General features: G+C 36.9%; 2 protein-coding genes across 8 annotated transcripts in view; one reads left to right on the top strand and one right to left on the bottom strand.

Annotated features, from left to right (window-relative positions):
• The first annotated feature begins 298 nt into the window (after positions 1–298).
• Positions 299–6,540, top strand: LOC105564809 (ras-related protein Rab-5C). Of its 4 annotated transcripts, none has more exons than XM_012017492.1 (5): positions 299–370; positions 3,678–3,846; positions 3,925–4,076; positions 4,173–4,389; positions 4,730–6,540. In XM_012017492.1, exons 2-5 carry the CDS (start codon positions 3,684–3,686, stop codon positions 4,840–4,842), a joined length of 645 nt encoding a protein of 214 aa, XP_011872882.1. In that variant the 5' UTR covers positions 299–370; positions 3,678–3,683; the 3' UTR covers positions 4,843–6,540. The 4 variants fall into 4 exon arrangements, with proteins under 4 accessions (XP_011872882.1, XP_011872883.1, XP_011872884.1 ...); XM_012017493.1 differs by lacking the exon at positions 299–370 and adding an exon at positions 533–583; XM_012017494.1 differs by lacking the exon at positions 299–370 and adding an exon at positions 690–868.
• Positions 6,541–7,387: 847 nt separating this feature from the next.
• The window catches only part of LOC105564810 (protein NETWORKED 1D-like), a 17,382-nt gene continuing 5,482 nt past the window's right edge, over positions 7,388–19,287 (bottom strand). For 3 of the 4 annotated variants that reach the window (XM_012017498.1, XM_012017496.1, XM_012017495.1), the window contains exons 11-43: positions 18,852–18,971; positions 18,570–18,716; positions 18,418–18,468; positions 18,201–18,338; positions 18,017–18,112; positions 17,741–17,872; positions 17,552–17,662; positions 17,354–17,449; positions 17,129–17,269; positions 16,789–16,821; positions 16,613–16,696; positions 16,369–16,461; positions 16,141–16,299; positions 15,972–16,064; positions 15,829–15,888; positions 14,634–14,723; positions 14,408–14,554; positions 14,110–14,205; positions 13,785–13,847; positions 13,614–13,709; positions 12,998–13,081; positions 12,753–12,896; positions 12,420–12,467; positions 12,187–12,340; positions 11,890–12,110; positions 11,188–11,439; positions 11,013–11,093; positions 10,803–10,940; positions 10,530–10,718; positions 10,297–10,443; positions 9,894–10,141; positions 9,594–9,786; positions 7,388–9,519 (exon numbers count right to left, since the gene is read on the bottom strand). In XM_012017498.1, coding sequence (XP_011872888.1) covers positions 9,313–9,519; positions 9,594–9,786; positions 9,894–10,141; positions 10,297–10,443; positions 10,530–10,718; positions 10,803–10,940; positions 11,013–11,093; positions 11,188–11,439; positions 11,890–12,110; positions 12,187–12,340; positions 12,420–12,467; positions 12,753–12,896; positions 12,998–13,081; positions 13,614–13,709; positions 13,785–13,847; positions 14,110–14,205; positions 14,408–14,554; positions 14,634–14,723; positions 15,829–15,888; positions 15,972–16,064; positions 16,141–16,299; positions 16,369–16,461; positions 16,613–16,696; positions 16,789–16,821; positions 17,129–17,269; positions 17,354–17,449; positions 17,552–17,662; positions 17,741–17,872; positions 18,017–18,112; positions 18,201–18,338; positions 18,418–18,468; positions 18,570–18,716; positions 18,852–18,971 — 4,152 coding nt within the window. In that variant the 3' untranslated portion in view covers positions 7,388–9,312. The remainder of the gene's footprint in view (positions 9,520–9,593; positions 9,787–9,893; positions 10,142–10,296; positions 10,444–10,529; positions 10,719–10,802; positions 10,941–11,012; positions 11,094–11,187; positions 11,440–11,889; positions 12,111–12,186; positions 12,341–12,419; positions 12,468–12,752; positions 12,897–12,997; positions 13,082–13,613; positions 13,710–13,784; positions 13,848–14,109; positions 14,206–14,407; positions 14,555–14,633; positions 14,724–15,828; positions 15,889–15,971; positions 16,065–16,140; positions 16,300–16,368; positions 16,462–16,612; positions 16,697–16,788; positions 16,822–17,128; positions 17,270–17,353; positions 17,450–17,551; positions 17,663–17,740; positions 17,873–18,016; positions 18,113–18,200; positions 18,339–18,417; positions 18,469–18,569; positions 18,717–18,851; positions 18,972–19,287) is intronic. The other variant, XM_012017497.1, reaches the window with a different exon arrangement.

Raw genomic sequence — 19,287 nt, forward strand, 5'->3', positions numbered from 1 at the left:
TTGCCTGGCATTGTGTGATAGGCTATAGGCTTTACTGAACTTGAGATTAGTCTGATACGGGCTTTATTTGACGTATAAAGCCTATCACACAATACCAGGCAACAGGCAATAGGAATAGGGAATAGAATTTTTGACGTATTGGATTCGTCGGAAATTTTCGTTCAACCAATCCAACGCGTCAGAAATTCTATTCCCTGTTCCTGTTGCCTGTTGCCTGGCATTGTGTGATAGGCTTTAGCCAGCGTTTCCAACGAGAATCACTCTAGTGCAGGATCGCGACGCCAGGCGGCGTCGCGGCAACGGCGCGCGGAAATGCTGGCGCGATACGCCATCGGTGTTCGCACTGCTTCCTACTTGTCCGTAGTGGTCGGTACGTATACGCTCTCGGTGGAATCGGCGGAGAGAGAAAACCGAGTCGGGTGGGAGCCGCACGAGAGGCGTATCCGCTGAGACCTCGCGTTTCGCTTGCCGCGGACCCGGCGAGACGACTCGACGAACGCGATCGCTTGTGTTCGCGCGACCCTCGGGAACCCGAAGCGGGACGAACGGCGAAAAGTGACGCAGCACCGTATGCATCGCGCGTGTCGGTAATCTCCTTTTCTCTCTGTCTCTCTCTTCTTCCTCCCCTCTCGTTCTTTGTCTCTCTCTCTCTCCCTCCCTCCCTCCCTCTCTCGCTCGTTCTTTCTTTCTTCCGTCTCTCCCTCTCCCATTCGGAGTGTCAAAGTTCCGAGACTACTCGTCGACGTATCCGTCGTCGGTGGTGGCCGTCGATGTAGGTTACGAGAAGGAGAAACGGAACGGTTCTCGGGGTGCGAGTCGTGCAAGTGTGACGCGGCCGGGCGGCGACGGACACGCACCTCCCACGGGGGTAAGAGGAAACGGGACGTCGTGCACGGCGGTACATCGCGAGTGCGAGCGGGTGTAGCTCTGGGGGGGCGGGAGGAGGGGGAGGGAGCCCCGAGCGAGAGAGGATCCGGAAAGTGTTGCGTTCGGCGGGACGGAGGCGTGCGAGATACGGAGGAGAGCGAGCTCCGGAGGAGCAGAGTCTCGCCCGCCTATCACGGGGGAGGCCGTCATAAATGTGCACGTTCTACGTAGATTGCGCGATCTATGCACGGTCGACGGGCCGATCTGTCGGTGGCGAGTGCTGATCGAGCCTGACGCTCCCGCGGCTCCGCCAGCGAGTCGACGTTAAAGAGTCATCATCGGTCGCGCGGCGCTGCGCCTGGTCGCCGCCGTCGCCGCCGACGTCGCCGACGTCGCCGTCGCCCCGAGAAGCAGCTAGCCCAGCGCGGCGTACCTATCTAACGGCGTGCCCCTCGACGACGCAAAGCAGGTTAAACATTAAACTCTCGACACTCGTCGTTTCCACTCTCTTGGCAGGTGTCCGTCATCCCGAGAGAGAGAGAGAGAGAGCGCGCGCGCGCGCGCGCGCGCTTATTAGCGAGCGAGACAAGGAAAGAAGGAACTGTGTACCCCCCTCGAAGAAACGGGACGGGAGGTGGCAGGAAGATGTTTATACCGGAGGATGCACGCTGGCGCATACTTCCGGGCGAAAGAGGCGAGGGGAACGCGCGCGCGTGTCGCCCTGTCACCCAAAGTTGGAGGAGGGGGGGGGGGGAGGGAGGGCAGTGCGCTTTCCGTGAACGAGAGCCTTCCACGCCGCCCCCCTTCCCTGCTCCCCGAGGGGGGAGGGAGACATCCGATATTTCCGATGTTGCTGACGTTTCGACGGGCGGTGACAAGTTACCTCAGGGCAGTGACAATCGCGGCGCACTCATTCCCGGTTCCCTTTATTCGCCTCTCTCGCTCGTCCGCTCGCGCTCTCTCTCTCTCTCTCTCTTTCTCCCCCCTCCCCCTCGCGGTCTTTTCCGCTATCTCGCATCATCCATCTCCGTCTGTCTCCCTCTTATTTGCACACGCACACGCCGCGAGGCGCTTGCGCGCGCGCACGCACACACACACACACATACACACATGTAGTGCGACGTGTGTACACACGCACGTAGGCGCGTGCGACAAACAGATATACACGGCACGGCCGTTCCGCTCTTCATCGCGCCCTCGCGCTTACGTCGATGCATCGTTTTAACGGTTTCTCATAATTTTTGCCGACGACACCCGCTCAAGGTTACGGAGGTTGTCGGTGACGTAGACGATCGCATTCCGGCGGCTTTTCCCCTTGGACTCGGCGGAGGCGGGGCGACTCGCTCGGCGGCGGCCCTTTTCACGAGCGTTACGCCGCGCACGTACTCGGGGATCTCGTGATCGCGCCGAGTGCAAGTCGGAGCCTGGGTGCATCGCTCCCTCCCCCTCGGCCCCTCCCTCCCCCTCCGCCGCGCGCGCGCTCGCGCTATTGCTCTCCGTGCGCGCCGAGAGGAGGGCCTCTCCCCCGCGAGGGGGAGGGCGGGGGGGGGGAGGAAAGAGAGGAGAGAAAAATAATGCCACGGGGATTCGTACGGACACGTTCGAGCGGACACGTTAGTCGCCTAATTGGCTAATGTAATTACTCCGCGCCGGGGGGGGAGGGGGATCCTAATGGGTTAAGGAGAGCTCGCGAGTGTTTTCCCTCCTCGCCCCTCGCTCCTCCCGGCAGATAAGTCAGCAGCTACCTTTGACTTTTTATCGCGGCGCACGCATAATAAGTGATCTCTCGGCGATCCCGCGTGCGGGATTCATTCGATTAGCTCCGGTAGGCGGACCGCGCGCCCCAGTGATTCACTCCAATTCGACTCGCCTCGCCTTCGCCGCCGCCGCCGCCGCCGCCGGAGATCTCATCTCCCGAGCCGGTGCCGGGCGCCCGGCCCGTCCCGTCCCGTCCGCCGTCTCGGGCAGATTCTTTTATCCCGACGTTCCTCTCGTTTTCACCCCGCAATCGCTGTTTTTCTGGACACTCTTATCTTATCGCTGGTGCATTCGTGCCTCTGTGAGAGTATCTGCTCTCAAAATGGTCCTCCGCCTCCCTCCGCGCTTCTCTTTCCTCGCGATCCGCCGTTCTTAATTAACCGGCCGCTCTCTCGCTCGCCGCGCCGTCGTGCTCGCGGTAGTGTCTCCCCGTTGCACGCTTGTCACTTGGAGCCCGTTAGGTACGTAGAGTCGCATGATCCCGCGGCCGATGTACAAAGCGCCGCAATTAGATTCCCTGCGCGGAGCCCGCAGTTTTATCTACCAGGTGCTGCGGTATAAAGATGTTTGTTTGTTTATCGAGTCGAGCTTTCGCGCTGCAACAGCAGCTGAAATATCTAGAAGATACTGTGACACATCGCTTCTCCGTAAAGTCTCCTCGACACGAGCTCTGAGAATTATATTTATTTTTCTGCCCTGACATACGTGCCGAGAGATCTGGCGAAATACTTGGCCTTTGTCGAGAAATACACTTTATTGTACGCTTAAGAGAAAACTTTCGCGAGAGCACTGCACTAATCGCTAGAATCTCGCAATGTGCTGCAGTTTTTCCACTCTACTTGTACTTGTCTTTTTCGTAATACTTGAACGTAGTAGAAAGTAGGCCGAAAGAAGTTGTGTTATCGGACGCGCAGAACTTGCCGTGAGACAGAAGAATCTTCCTGAATCTGACCCCCGAAATGTGTCCCAATGTAGCTAAGCGAGCTTGTTAGCGGGCGGCAAAAATTGTTGAATGAGATGAATCGAAATTGATAGCTGAACTTTCTTTCCAGGTGATCATGGCGAATCGGGGTACGGCCCAGAGGCCGAATGGATCGACACAAGGGAAAATCTGTCAGTTTAAATTAGTTTTACTCGGCGAATCGGCAGTCGGGAAATCGAGCCTTGTCCTGAGGTTCGTCAAAGGACAGTTCCACGAGTATCAGGAGAGTACAATTGGCGGTGAGGACACATTCAAAATGCGATTGCTTATGCGAATAATGCGTTATGCGCCGCTATCACGAGTATCGTTGGTTTCAGCTGCATTTCTCACGCAAACCGTATGTTTGGACGACACGACTGTAAAATTTGAAATCTGGGATACGGCGGGGCAGGAACGTTATCACAGTCTCGCACCGATGTACTATCGTGGCGCACAGGCAGCCATTGTCGTGTACGACATAACAAACCAGGTAGATTAGTCAGTGATTTGTGGGAATGTTTAACGGAGAAGAATATCTGTAAAAAGGATTTTAATCGATGCCCGTGCATTTGTTATTTCTCAACAGGATACATTCTCACGTGCCCAAACATGGGTGAAGGAATTGCAGCGCCAAGCCAGTCCGAGCATAGTAATAGCATTAGCTGGAAACAAGGCAGATTTGGCAAATAAGAGAGTCGTCGAGTACGACGAGGCTCAAACGTATGCGGATGAAAATGGCCTTCTTTTCATGGAAACATCTGCTAAGACGGCAATGAATGTCAACGACATATTCCTTGCAATTGGTGAGCCGTGTATACCTTCGTTTCTTCCCCGTCGATCATTTAATTGTACATTGTCGCAGATAACCGCATAAAAATTACGCTATAAAAGTAACGTTGGTATTTTTAAGTTGTTTAAATGTGTACTATTGGTTGAGCTTCAAACTGTGTTTAAATTTTCCGTTTTACTTGATAATACGTACGCGATCGGAAATGTTATCCCATCTGGTGTTACGCGTTATCACTAATTAAAATGCATGGCAACTCTATATCTGCTGATAATTGAATAGCGAAAAAAAGACATTCTCTACAACTTTAAAACACTTTGATACAGTTTGGCTACAGCGAGATAATTTTTTTACAGCTAAAAAGCTTCCTAAAAACGAACAATCAGGAAGCGCAAGTACGAGTGGTCAAGGCCGTCGATTAGTCGAGTCAGATGGGCAAAAGGCAGCAACCGGCAATTGCTGCAAGTGATTATCTAAATCCGTATGTGTCTCACAATATATTCGTATCTATATTTTTACATTATTTGAATAAATATCTATATATATGTATGAATATATATATGAATATATATATGAATATGTATATATACATATACCATCTTGAAAATTAATTGAATTAATAAGAGACATTATTCCACTAATGAGAGAAACCAGCAAATATTTGATATGCCTAATGAATATGTTACGAATCAAACACACGTTCGGTGTTACAACATGTTCACATATTTTTATAATATTAGAATATATAATGAAACGAAAGTGCGGTCAAAGGAAGAGAACGGGGAAACGGGAAATATATCAATTTGATATTGCGTAGAAGTAGACATTTGCACTTAAAAATGCTTTAGCCGATTTTTGTATTAGTATCATAATATGGGGTATCTGAGTAGTCATGCAGTTTCATAGAGTATATTATATTTCTTGTTATGTTTATGATATTTTTTATAGCGTCTAATTCTCTTCTCTCGACTTTTGCCTTCTTTTTATTTACTCGAACAGTAGATAAATCAAGGCAGGCTGGAAATAGACAAGAAGATAAAGAGCTTACTTGTGAAAGTAAGATCCGATATATATATATATGACCATCACATATATAATACGCAGGATACAAATGTAACTGTAATATTGCTGTATAATACTTAGCTAACATTGACAGTCTCTTGTAATTAAAAGGTGGCTTACACAAATGTGAAGACAACTATTCTAAATTTCATGATGTTTCCATGTTAATAGTGTATCTATACTTATTTCTCAGAGAACGTTCTTTTAGCATTATCGCAGTATGTTTGTTCAAGCCGTTCAGTACACACAAACGTCAATACAAACATCTAATATAATAATTCCATATACTCTTAAAATAATTCTTTAACCAAAAATCTTTTATTCATTTTATTGAATTGTCATATTATAAAGGGTGTTATACAGTGTCGCTGTTAATCGATCCTTTAATAGTAAATCTTTAATATTTTTTTAAAAATATATTTCTACTAGATTTAAATGTAGCATTTACATTACTGTGACAGCTTTATTAAAGTCAGAGTCCTCATTATTTGCGCATGAAAATTGTAATCTATGTGATGCGTTTCAAAGTATGATACTTCAGTATCCTCCTTTTATCGTATATTTATTTGTGATTAAGTGCACTATTCAAAATTTCGTGAAAAGAGAAATCGTCTAATATAAGACACTAGATATCCCTTAGGCAACGTTGTAGTGTTTACATGACACTATTTATAGATATTATAAATTTGTAAAAGTTTTCTTTCTCGTTTGGAGAACTAATTTCTGACTGATAAAGGTGCTACAAGAATACATGTGCATGATATCCATTGTGCAAGCTTATGGAGATGTTTCTTGTAATTTATGATAATGCTCCCATTTCCTGTGCAATGATTCGTATCATTGGATTGTGTATCTGAAATATTATTTTGTAATAATAATAGGTAAAACAATTTAAAATTGTTACGAAAAAATGAAAATTCTCAGGGTGCAATCCTCCTCTTCAATCTCTAATATTGTTGTATCCTAATTATATATTTATTTTTATTTCCGCTATAACATACGACTGTCTAGATATGTTTCTGTTAAAAAAACCACAGGTAGGTTCAATTATTCCTGTATAGAGAAGATTTTAATATTCACCAGGCAAATAAAGTGTTTTACAGTAGTTACAGTCTTTGTGCATTGTAGATATTTAACAGGTTTAATACAGTACATTATGGAATCGTGCATTGTGACTCATTCTCCTTATCATTTAAAAAAACGATCTTTATATATATTCGTAAGTCGTACACTTTGCATTACACTTGAAAAAAAATTAACAACGACATACACGCTACTTGAACGATTATTTATTGCCGTTTTATTTCTACGGAGGAAATTATTTATTTCTCAGAGATTCTTGATTAAATTAGGTAAGTTGCAAGTAAATTGTTAATTATCCAGGAAAGTTTACATCTCTCGACACAACGTCATCGATACAATTTTGTATCGTTGGCCTGTAAAACTTCATTGAGTTTAATTAATTGCTCGATGTTTTTGCTTCTAGTTATACCAATTAAATTTGCATTCATATATACGTATTTAGAATAATATTGCAGTAGACGCGCTATCTATTTCTGATTACAGATATGTACTATAATCTACAAAGATAAGTACACCACGAGTGTGCTACGATGAATTTGAGAAGAAGACACAACAGGGGAAAAATACAGAGTGGGAAGTGAACTGTGTGGGACATTCGCAAACATTTGCTTGAGTGATTGACTAAGAGTCTGCGTCTCAATGTAATCGACGATATATCATCTATTTTGAGTATCAGATCTATTAAGAGGTGGTAAAAGAAAGCTCCCATTTGTAATTCTAGTAGTGTAATGGGCGGTGTTCGTTATAAATATATAAATATATATATATATAAATACATATTATATATTATAAATCATATAGGTGAATATGATTTATATATGTAATAAGTATATAAATGCTAATGATAATAAATAATATTAATAATAATAATGAATAAAAATATAACACACCGTAATTAATATTACCATAAATACTGATAAAGTAACAGTACATTTAAAATAAAATATGCAACGTCTAATGAATTTTTGGCACGCGGAGATCTTGTAAGATAGGAGAGGCTATTCCTGCTGCTATTACTATGTATTTCCTTTCTTAGTTTGTAACACGTATAACAATTTCTTGCTCTAAACTATATTGTATATTAATTTTATTGACAACTCATAATGAATTATAAATAATTACACGGCAAAAAGAATAAACTTGTGAATATTACGACGGCTTTTGATAATTGCCTATTTATTCGAACCGAGACTCTATAGACAATATAGATTTGTACAGAGAGAATTAGATAATTTATTGCTCTTTTTTTTAAAGATCTTTGTTAATAAAGATTTATTTATATATTTATTTGCTCAGAAAAATAATAATATGCTTCTATATTCAGTAGATTTACACTGGGAATCACTGATGCCTTCCCATATGAATTTAGGCACATGTAGAACACATATACATTTTCCATGTATGTATGTACTTGCAATATGTATAAATGTGTTGATACGGGCACAAATTCACGTAGGAACTAGGAAGGCATCAAGTGCACAATTCCTAGTGTATTGCTAACATCTTTCATAATCATCTGTTATGAGATACTGGGAAACTATTATGGAATATAGTATAGAAATGAATGACGTGTGTAACAGCGAGTCTGATCAAACAAATGCGATACTAGATATAAAATGCAAGTTTTTATCCGAGTGTACCATGCCGAATGACACGTTATCTAAGAGAATACATTCTGCACCTGAATTGAAAAGTAATACAAATTATGACGACATATGTGGATCTTGGAAATTCGGTAATATATCGTCGCAAAGTCAACGTAGTCGTCCACATTTTAAATTGATAACGCCCGAAGATGTAGCTTTCATGAGAAACCAGAGAGATCGAAAATCAATTTTGCTATTCCTCGGTAAAAATTTAACTTTATTAAAATATTAGGATTGCTAGTGATATAACTAGGCAAACAATAGATGTCTATTGTAATATGTTGCATCTAGACATGCTATTTTTTTCAGAGGAAAAGATTTTATCTGACATTCCACACAAGGACGAAAGCAAAGAGATACTTGTAAAACTTTTATGGCAAACTTTCAGGTTTTTCAAGTAAAATATGTAACGTTTATCCTATACTCTTAAGTGGAACAGTTTTACTTCATGCATATTAAAATCACATGTTTATGGTGCAACCAACATGATATCTGTTTCTTTATGCGCTTTACATATGATTGCTCATTATTTTTTTACTAATTCTTATAGAGAGAACCAATTCGCTGACCAACAGATTGCGACAGTTATGAAATTAATGCTTTCAACTCATAATTTTTTTCTCGCAAACTATTGGAACACAGCTGAGGATACATATAAATATTTTTTCGAACGTGTTCTTGAATGTACTGTCGTGGTAATTATCTTATCAAGCATTTTAATCATCCGTATTAAATTTATATATCGAGTATAATTATTTTCAACGTTCGCAAATTCTAGGATCCACCAACATGTGCAGAAATATTTACACCTGATCAAGCTGAGATGGTACTTGAATTTTTTCGCAAAACATATTTGGAAAATATCGTATTACTGCATCTCGTTTGTATGACTCATTATTGTATCGTTATGCGATTTGATGAAACGAAGTAAACGAACAATAATATGCTTGCACGCGTTACATAAGAAATATCTATTTATTAAAAAAAGAATACATTAATAATATGTATGTATATATGTAGAAAATTACATTTACAGAAACGAAACCGCAGCACGAACTAACATAAATCGCGTTACAAATTTCTACGTTCCATATTGAACATCAAACTTGTATCTCGCACTGTTTCTTCAGTCTTCACGAAGCTGTTCTTCATTTGCTCGTAGAAGAGGATTGATAGCCGTAATCGTGGTTTTCTTCTAATGAAGTGTCGGATTCCGTTTCGTTTTTTAAGTTTTCACTCCACCACCGATTATTTTTTTGGACCTCGTTTATTAAGTGTTCCATCTTGGGAAACCACCATGAATTGCCACAGGTTGAGGTACATCGACCAGTTTTCATTGGTTTTATTAAGTATTTCTATAAACGCAATGTAAGGCAATTAAATATCCAGCAATGCTGAGATTTAATTTTCCTTTTTATTAAGTACTAACCTTGCGAAAATCTGTATAGTTCAAATTTGAAATTAGATTTGTGCCGGCAGTCTGATGCGCCGCAATTGACGACGATATATAACCATTTATACGCCCTTTCCTAAGACCTCTACCAGTTAACTTATGCGTTCTTTTCAATTTCTGCGCCAATAAATTAATTCGTTTCATCTTCCTGATTTTAATTAATAGAGCTCTAAAAATAATTTTTACTTAAATAAATATACATACAGAAAAGCACTCTTGATTTTAGATCACAATAAAACGCAATTTTCGAATTATTAAAATATATTTGATACTTACTTTTTCTCGAATACCAGCTGCATTAAAAGCTGTTGCTTATTTTCTAAATTTTTCGCTAGGGTTTCATTGTATTTTTTCTGTTGCGCCATACAGTCACGGATGCATGAGAGTACATGTTGAGATTCTTTGCAGAGTTCTGATCTACTCATAGCTGTTTCCGTTAAATCAGCTGACATGTAAGTTAGAGATCGGTCCTTTAAGTGACATTCCCTTTTCAATTCGAGCAAAGACTTGCCCATGTCTTGCAACTAACAAACAACAGCTTGAGATTAAGAGTTGTAATGGATATAAATAGAATGTATGGAAAAAATTGTATCTATCGATTATGCATAGTGTGACGAAGAAAATTAAGAAAATATTCAAGTTAATATATCTTGTTCAAGGGACAAAAGAGTATCCATACCTCAGATATGTATGAAGAATTATTTTGTTCGAGTGAAACTTTTTGAACATCAAGATGATAATTCTTCTTCATGTACTCCTGCAACTGCTGAATCAAGTCGCGGTTTACATTTTCAGCTTTTGTTAATTCCTCTTTTTCTCTCTTAAACTAGGAAAATCAAGTCAATGATTTATTTCGCCCATTAACTTCGAATCTATAAATAATATAAGTTATTCGATAATATGTAAACATACTTCTTGACGCATAACGTCCAAATGATCGGTGTGATTCTTGCATTTATCTCGCAATTGACAAAGTTCAATATCTTTCGACGCGAGTGTTCTTCTTGTCTCTTCCAATTCTTCGTTTAGTTTGTCCACTAAGTCGCGAAGACGAATCGCTTCACTTTCTACTTCTATAATCTTGGAACGATAATCTTTTTCCTAAATGAGATAAGTACATTTATAATAAATAATTTATACATATATTTTTAATGCAATAAATTATGTTCCATAATAATGGATTACCATAATCGTTAACGATTCTTGCGAGTCAGCTTCTCGTTTTATTGCAGACATTAGTTGTTTCTTAACTTCATTGAAGTTTTCAGTCATTTGTTGATAATTGTCTTCTGTTTGGCGCAATTTTATACGTGCCTCCTTGAGCTAAATAAATTTAAAAAAATAAAACATTCGTCTCTTTTTAAACAAAAATATAAATGATTATGTATACATTACCTTCTCTTTCAAATGTAAAATATCTTCTTTGGTTTGAGTCTCAATGATGTCACTCTGACTCTTGAATATAGAATTTTCATTCTGTAAATATGATAAATATCTCAATAGACAATAGATATCTAAATTAATTTTCTATTCTATTATGTGTTAGACATTGATACGATTATCTACATACCTTAAGCAATTCGTAATCTGCTTGTAATTTAACCATGCTCTCCAATTTCTCTTGCAACAGAATTTTCAAAGAATATATTCGGTCACACAAAACAATCACCATCTCGTGCTCTGATATATCCAATTCAGATAAATTTTCGTCCGTTTGTTGATGATCATTTGTGAGTAATCTTTTCTGAAGTACTTCAAGTTCGTGAGATTGATGTTTAATAGTTGCTTCGCTACTGATAATTTGGTCGTTCAAAGTATTGACCTGCAAATTTTTTACATTGACTAATTTACTTCCTTTAAAAAACAGATATACAATTTTGATAACAAAGAATAGTATCTGTTCTTTGTTATCAAAATATAATACTAGATATGGCTTCCGGGGAGTGGAACGTGCAAGTTTATCATTTTATCTCGACGTTTCATAAACATTCCACTTCATGAGGAACAATTTGATACTGTATCGGTTTCAAGCCGGAAGCTAAACCTAGTATTTAACTACGTACACCGTGAGAGCCTCACATAATATCGTCGGATGCCACTGAGATCTACTAGATTTTGTTAATATTTGTACATACTTTAATTGCGAAATATAAATTATTAACGAGATTTTTTATATTTTCACTTGGCATTGTGTGTGGTTAGGCCGATTTTATAAAGAAGTAAGACACTTTAAAAGTAATATAAAACTGGCGTAAGAGGACGAAGAATTTACCTCTTTCTTCCCATTTTCTAGTTTGAACAAAAGTTCCTCATATTCACTGTTCTTCTGCTCTAGTTTCTTCATCAGATTCTCAGTCTCTGATACGTGATGCTGTAGACTAGTTTTAAGTTGCTGATTTTCGCATCTTAAACCGCACTCGGTACCTTTTACCTTTTGCAATTCAACTCTTAACTGTTCTATCTGAACAATGTTCTCCATCTGTGCTTCTTTATCTAAAATTTAATCCACTTGTATCTATAAATCTTAATTTTTTAAATTTAGATTTAATTTGCGTCATTAATTAATTACATGAACGTCTTTCCATACATGATATTCCATAAGTGATGCTGTTTGAGTATCCAAAATCTCGAGTATCGCAGTCTTTGTCTTCAAGATATATCGCGCATGATTGGTTTGTGCATTTGCTTTTGGCATAATTATTCGTCTGCATAGAACTATTCATCTGTAACAAAATACATTCGGATATATACACTAAAACTAAAAATATCATTAAAGAATATAAAATATTTCCAGTATTATACCTTCCATTTTAATTCCCGGAAATCTTTTACGTGCTCTCGTATTTGCACCTGCAAAAATTTAAATTAAGTTACTTCCATCAAACAAAAGATTCTTTTCAATTCTTTAAATATTATATCAAATTAATATAACAAGCATGTGTATATGAATACTGTAACATATATCATACTTTTTAAAATTATTTGTTAGCGACTACTTTAGAAAACATAACAATTATTAGCATGCATGTACATTTTTTTATTGAAAAAGTACACAAGACCTCATTATTTCAATCATTATAAAAATGTAGACAGTAATTAAAATAAGTATTAAAATATATCATTAAAATACCACACCTGTATTTCGCTTAAAATAGAATAATATATTGCGTGTAATGTGGTAGTAATTAAACGTTTCTCATATTCCAGATAACGAATCTTTTTATGCAGACTGTCAATAGCATCTCGTTGTAGATCCAATAACATGTCTTGATTAGTTGCCTTGCGTAGAAAAATATAGATTAACAATAAAATTAGGAAGAAACTGTTAGCTAATCAATCGAGTAATAATTCTGCGGTTGATATACATAATTTTCATTTACCTGTGTAAAACATTCGTTATATTGATCCTGCGTCTCATCGATGCGCATCGTTAGCTGACATATAGTTTCATCCTTCTTGCAAAGCTGCAAAGATATTACTTACAATGCATTTACCGTACAATCCGTTCTTAAGTTTAGAAGCACAGAACACTCACGCACAATCGTGTAGTTCATGCAGTTTTGTTAACTGCACAATGCAACAGCTACAACTTGATCATCCAGGGCACTTGTTAATTCAAACAGCACGTTACGCTTGTACATGTCACAATCTCTCGTTGCCCGTAAACGGGCATTCTCAGATGTAGTATCGAGAAAGTTTCAAAAATTTAGTTTTTTAGTTAAACGAACACACGTCATGCATGGCGCTCATATTCCTCAACATTCGCGACGTCACGATGTAAAGACATTAAAGGCGAAGAGAAAGTGATCCACATGTTCGAGAATCAAATAATTTTTAATAAGCATTTATATATCGACAATATTTACAATTTTAATAAATACATGTTGGCGCGAAAGCTATATGGCAATTTAATCTATTCGTAATTCATATTTAAACATCATGCACGTTTCTATGACTAAAGGCCGAAGACGAGATCGCTGGCCTCAGCTCACTCACATCGCTCATCGTTTTATGAGCCATCTGATCCAGATTTCGTTTAGCTTCAACAACGGCATTTTGTAAATGCCCGATAGTTTGTATCTGAAGTTCATTCTGCAACGCACCGCACAACGTTAGGAAGTAATTCTTATCACAGCTACGCACACACATCGAAAAGAAAGGACAAACCTGTTTTAGCAATTCGTTCTTCTCTCTCTCATATTGCGCGGTAGTAAGGCCTTGTTTATCAATCTGTAAAAAGGTTTCCTTTATATTTTAATGCCATACGTATCTCAAAATTTCATTCTTGATAGGTAGAATCAAACAACGTCTTCGTTCTTGCAGTTAATTATCGTGTCGTTTGTCACAAAGTACATTGAAAGAGTAAATAATCACGATACCGTAATTTAAATGTTTCAGTTAAAAAATGTACGATATTGCATCTTCAAAAAACTATTGTCATAACATTTCTTCTGCTTATCGCTTAAGCTTAAATTTACACTACTCAATTTACCTTTTCTTGTAGTTCTTGACGCAGGTCTTTTACTTCCGTTTGACTCATTGCTAACGAATTCCGTTGTATCCGTACGATTTCCTCCATATTTTCTAACTAAAATAATTTTAATTTACATTCTCTAATTTACAATTATGTGCGATGCTTTCCTATATATTTATAGATCCAGTTCCGAAGAAAGATCCAAATTTATTTAAAAACAATATAGCAATATTTATAAATGTCGTATCTTATACATATAAACATTTAAAAACTCACTTAATTTTGCCACATATAAATAATCATAAACATCACTTACAAGTTTTTCTTTAGAATATACAGCATTTTTAAGTTTGCTTAATTCGTGAGAGCAAGTATCCAGCTTCTCTCTACACTTTCCTAAAGAATCGGTCAGTGTCAGAGCAGATTTTGCCGAAACAGAGGAAAGAGATGATTCTTCATGTATCTGTAAATAAGTATTCGTAATAGTCTCTTTAGCATTGCCTGATACTATAATAATATGATAATAGTCAACAGATACAAACCACTTTTTTAAGTTCGCTGTCAAAGTCTTGAACTGCCATTTTTGCAGATTGCACAGCATCTTGCACAGTTTTAAACAAATGAGATAAGTTCTGAAAATACAAAAGATATGTTGCCATTATTATATACCGTTATGAAGAATTGAGTAAGTGCATCTTCTTATTGTTGTAAAATTTGTACCTATATAAATATGTACGAAATAAATTTAATTCTACATATATATTCGTTTCAACGAATAGAAGAGTGGCATAAATTATATGATAGCATGTGAGAAGATAATTGATAATCTCTTTATTGCAAAAAACAAAATCTAAATCCAAAAAGTATTCGGAACGTTTAGGACACCATGTTAAAAGTGAGTAAACACGTTTCGAAATCCAAGTTCTCGATTGCGAAAATAATGCACCATCGAATAGCATCTGTTCGTTCCCATGCTCTCTGGCGAAAATTGTTTTTACAAAGTAACTGATACAGTAACGTGTTTGGACTGTTTTAAATTCTCGATTGCGCGAGTAACTGCATAAGTAAGAACGAGCGCGTTAGAATTATCGTAGATAATTTTTCTGCAATAAGATTACATGGGGGGTAACACACTCCATTTTAAAATCACAAATTCTGCGACTTATACGACAGTGATACCAAATATGATACCTTTTAAGGACAATCGACATGGCGCGACGTGTATCGCGATGAGATCATCTCGACACATGTCGTTGCGCAATTCTTGCAACTTTGTAAGGATCAAGCGTTCACATACGGCTGCTGCGATGAAATCTTACAGATTAAATCCATGCAAATCTTACGATCATAGACCAGTGGTATCAAATGTGATATCAATCAAGGACAATCGATGTATTGCGCGAACAGTTCACACAGGGTAGCAGTTTAGTTTCAAAGTCAAATCATCACTCGATATCATGGTGAAATTAAATATGACCAGAAATACAATATTTGCGAAACAATTTCTCAGGTATAAACGTTTTGTTATACGCAATAGCATCATTTGGTTAATTAATGTTTTAAAACATAAAATGAAAAGACTGGGATACATTCCGTTAGTAATCGCGAGGACTGAAAGTCATGATACACCACATTATTTGTGAAGTCAAATGAAAACAGATATTGCACCTCTCGATGATGAATTGACGAAGTAGAAAACATTCGACAAGAAGCAGAAGTACAAGTTGCAATAGTTACCTCGTGTTTAGATGGATAATCGCAACGTAAGAGCGTTGTATCTGTGTCGCACTCTGTATGCTTTGTAATAAAAATGAGAATTTTAATAAAGAAAAAGGAAATGTACAAATATGTACTTGTATAATTAGAAAATTGTTACTTACATAAGCATTTGCGATTTCTGTAGATTTTTTAATATTCGCTACATTATTTAAATTTTTCCTAAGATCATTCTCCACTTCCTTTTGCATTTTGATCTAAAACCCAGAATTATAATGTTAGTGTCTATTTTAATGATAATTTTAGATTTATAAAAAGAGTTCTGATGCCTACAATATTTTCTAGTTCTATTATCTTCTTTTTCAGTTCCATATTATCTTTGCTGTGACACTGTCTATAATTTTCTGCCTTTGCTCGTGCAGTAATTAGCTCCTTCTCCATAGACTGAATATTACTCTTTAAAAAATTAATTGCTTCTTGTTTGCATTTTACCTGTTACAGAGTAACATTATATAGCTTACAATTAAAGATAAAATTTTCTATTTAACTAAAAATATTTACCTCATGTTGCAACATTCTGACTTGGTCTTCTAAATCGATTATACGATTTTTCCACTTATTTAGTCTCTCATCATACTTCATTTGACATGTTTGCTACAAACACATATATATATATTGTTTTTGTATACAATTTTATTAATATATAATTTGCATGGATTGTTACACAATATATTATAAGAAATTTATTAGTTAAATATAGCTTATTTCTAATAAAAAGTAAATTTAAAAATCCATGTTGGATTACCTGGATCATGTCAAGTTTTAGATCGTCGTATTCCTTTCTTAGTTTATGTAAATCTTCTTTAGTTTTTATTATGTCATTTACTTCCTGTAAGGCAGAGTGTGTAAGTATAGATAAGCCATGAATTAAAAAATTAAAAAAACATTTGTGTACAATAATTGCACATGTTTAACACCTACCTGATTATCATAGGTACAATGAGTAAACTGCTCCTGTAAAATAATATTTATTAAGATAATTATTTTAATAATCTGTATATTATTTGTTTATACTAGATCAAACACTGATGCGAGATTTGTTTTCCTCGATTATATAAAAAAGTATTTCATCCGATGTCAATAGAAAATTTAGTTTCTAATGTAACACAAAGTTCCAAACGTTTTAAAAGACATTACTTGAAATATTTTTCAAAATTAATTTTTATTGATTAAGAAAATTTTATTTCTTTAAAAAAATCACTAACAAAATTGAAGTTTCTTTGAACAATTGAATATGTATAAAAAAGTTGCAATCAACAACCTTTTCTTCCTGTTTTGTGGAAAGAAATGTTTCTAATACATCTTGCATTTTTGTATGTGCACAATCGACTTCTTCTTCGAACTTGGCCAACCTGCATTCCCTTTCACAGAATGTTGTTTTTGCGATTTCGTTGTTTAACAGCTGCATAAAAAATTGTTCAATTGAAAATATATGAAATATAATATTATTTGTCTTTCTAGATATGTCTTCTTATGAGATACTTACCACTTCACTTGTTTTCTTCTGTAATTCCTTTAAAGAATTATCTATAGTGCATAGCTGACTTCTTAATCCTTTTAGTATTGACGTCATACAACCACCCTGAAAGACGGTATTTATATGACATGCATGTTTTTATACGACATATTAATTTCGTAGAAAACTATTTCTTTTTCTTGCAACTATTTTTCTTTCTGAACTAACCTGAGTTTGAAATAATTGCAAATTAATCACTATTTGTTCAACCTCTTCCATTACCACAGTTAGTAAATCATTGTTGATACACGCTTCTGTATATTCAGATTCATTATATCCCTAAAATTCATTTTACACTTTATATTTGACAAATCGATAAAGTAACTTAAGAATAGTTATTTAATAAATATTTCGAACCTGTATATTCGCCTGCATACCATTAATGCAACGAGACAATTCTGATTGAACGTGATTAATTTCATTCTTTATATCCTTCAGTTTAAGATTGCCATTCACGATTCTTTCGCTGTGCCTTAGTCTCTCCTCCTCCTGATAATAAAGAATTATCTTTAAATTATAATGCTAAAACTATAACCAATTTATACATATTTTAACTAAAAGTAAAATTATATTTTAATGATATCCATCATATATAAAACAGGTACATTTCGATATATTATATATAAATATTACTTGTAATTCTAGTCTGTTTATAGCTTCTATTAGTCCTTCTCGCGTTCTTGCCAAGTAACTTTGTGCACTAGTAACCATCTTGCTCAAATCTTCATACTAAAATATAATAAATACAATAAATTAGCATTGATCGGTAATTTGATCATGAACATTTGTGCAAATCTATTTCTTGATTTAGACATACATTTTGATGTCGCGAATTAAATGTCGAAATAACAGTGCTTATTTCCTCGCGAATATCCTCTGTTGCTGCTTGAGCTTCTACAGTGCACACTCTAAATTCCTCCATTAACTTGAATTGCCGTACACTGTTTACGTTTGCCTGAAAGAAGGTATATTAATTAATTTTTCAGTACAATACACGATAGAAATAAAATAGATACTAAAGTATGTAATCTTACTTTAATGTTTTTGGAATCGCTACATATGCAACGACCTTCTTCTTTCCTTACCTGCAAGAAAAATATATGATTAAAATAAAGCTAGTAGTGCGAGTATCTTCAGAAAATAATCTATAAATAAAACAAATTTCGTTTATACATCATGCACATACCATACAATCAAAAACTGTAACTTCCTTCTCTCTTTCTAGATACATTTTAGTAATAATTTCAATGCAATCGATCAGCTTGTCCGACATGTCGCTTGTACAAAGTTTGGTTTTATTTGTGCAATTATTAGATATAATACAATCACCCACCTATAAAATATGTCGGTTTAAAAAAATATATTATTTGCTGTAATAGATTATTTAATTCAAAGTAGCAGTGAATAACATTCTGCAACAATGTTCACTTTTATTCTAGGATAATTCTAGGAAATAACGTTTTTTTACCTCATTATCTTTGGTCAATTTATCTACAAATTTCCCGAGTTCGAGTTTCAAGTCCGATAAAATTTCACATTCTTTCTGGGCGTGTGCTTTTGTACTATTCAGGAATGATATAAATTCATCCTAAAAAAATTAACTCAAATTGTATGACAATATTACAATATAATCATGAATTTTCAGAATATACATGCATATACAGGGTGAGTCTTTCCATATCCGACAAAATTTTTGAGAAGGTAGAACGGATCGAGATGAACGGAAAAGTCCTATACCATTTTGCAATTTTCGTAATAGTTAACGAGTAATTAATTATTAAAAATCGTTATCTTAGGCCGGCCTACCGCCCAATTCGAGCGCGTGGCAAGATGTGACCGCCCGGCGATCGATATTGCTATGCGCACATCTCGCCACGCGCTCGAATTGGGCGGTAGGCCGGCCT

The sequence above is a fragment of the Vollenhovia emeryi genome, unplaced genomic scaffold, assembly GCF_000949405.1.
Source record: "Vollenhovia emeryi isolate VEMERY1.0 unplaced genomic scaffold, V.emery_V1.0 DF939159.1, whole genome shotgun sequence".
Taxonomy (NCBI): domain Eukaryota; kingdom Metazoa; phylum Arthropoda; class Insecta; order Hymenoptera; family Formicidae; genus Vollenhovia; species Vollenhovia emeryi.

Bases quoted from the DNA above. Each gene is read 5' to 3' on its own strand.
- LOC105564809 (XM_012017492.1), top strand. From the start codon at position 3,684: ATGGCGAATCGGGGTACGGCCCAGAGGCCGAATGGATCGACACAAGGG. The intron at 3,847-3,924 runs GTGAGGACACAT...CGTTGGTTTCAG, and splicing joins TCAGGAGAGTACAATTGGCG to CTGCATTTCTCACGCAAACC. The intron at 4,077-4,172 runs GTAGATTAGTCA...ATTTCTCAACAG, and splicing joins TGTACGACATAACAAACCAG to GATACATTCTCACGTGCCCA.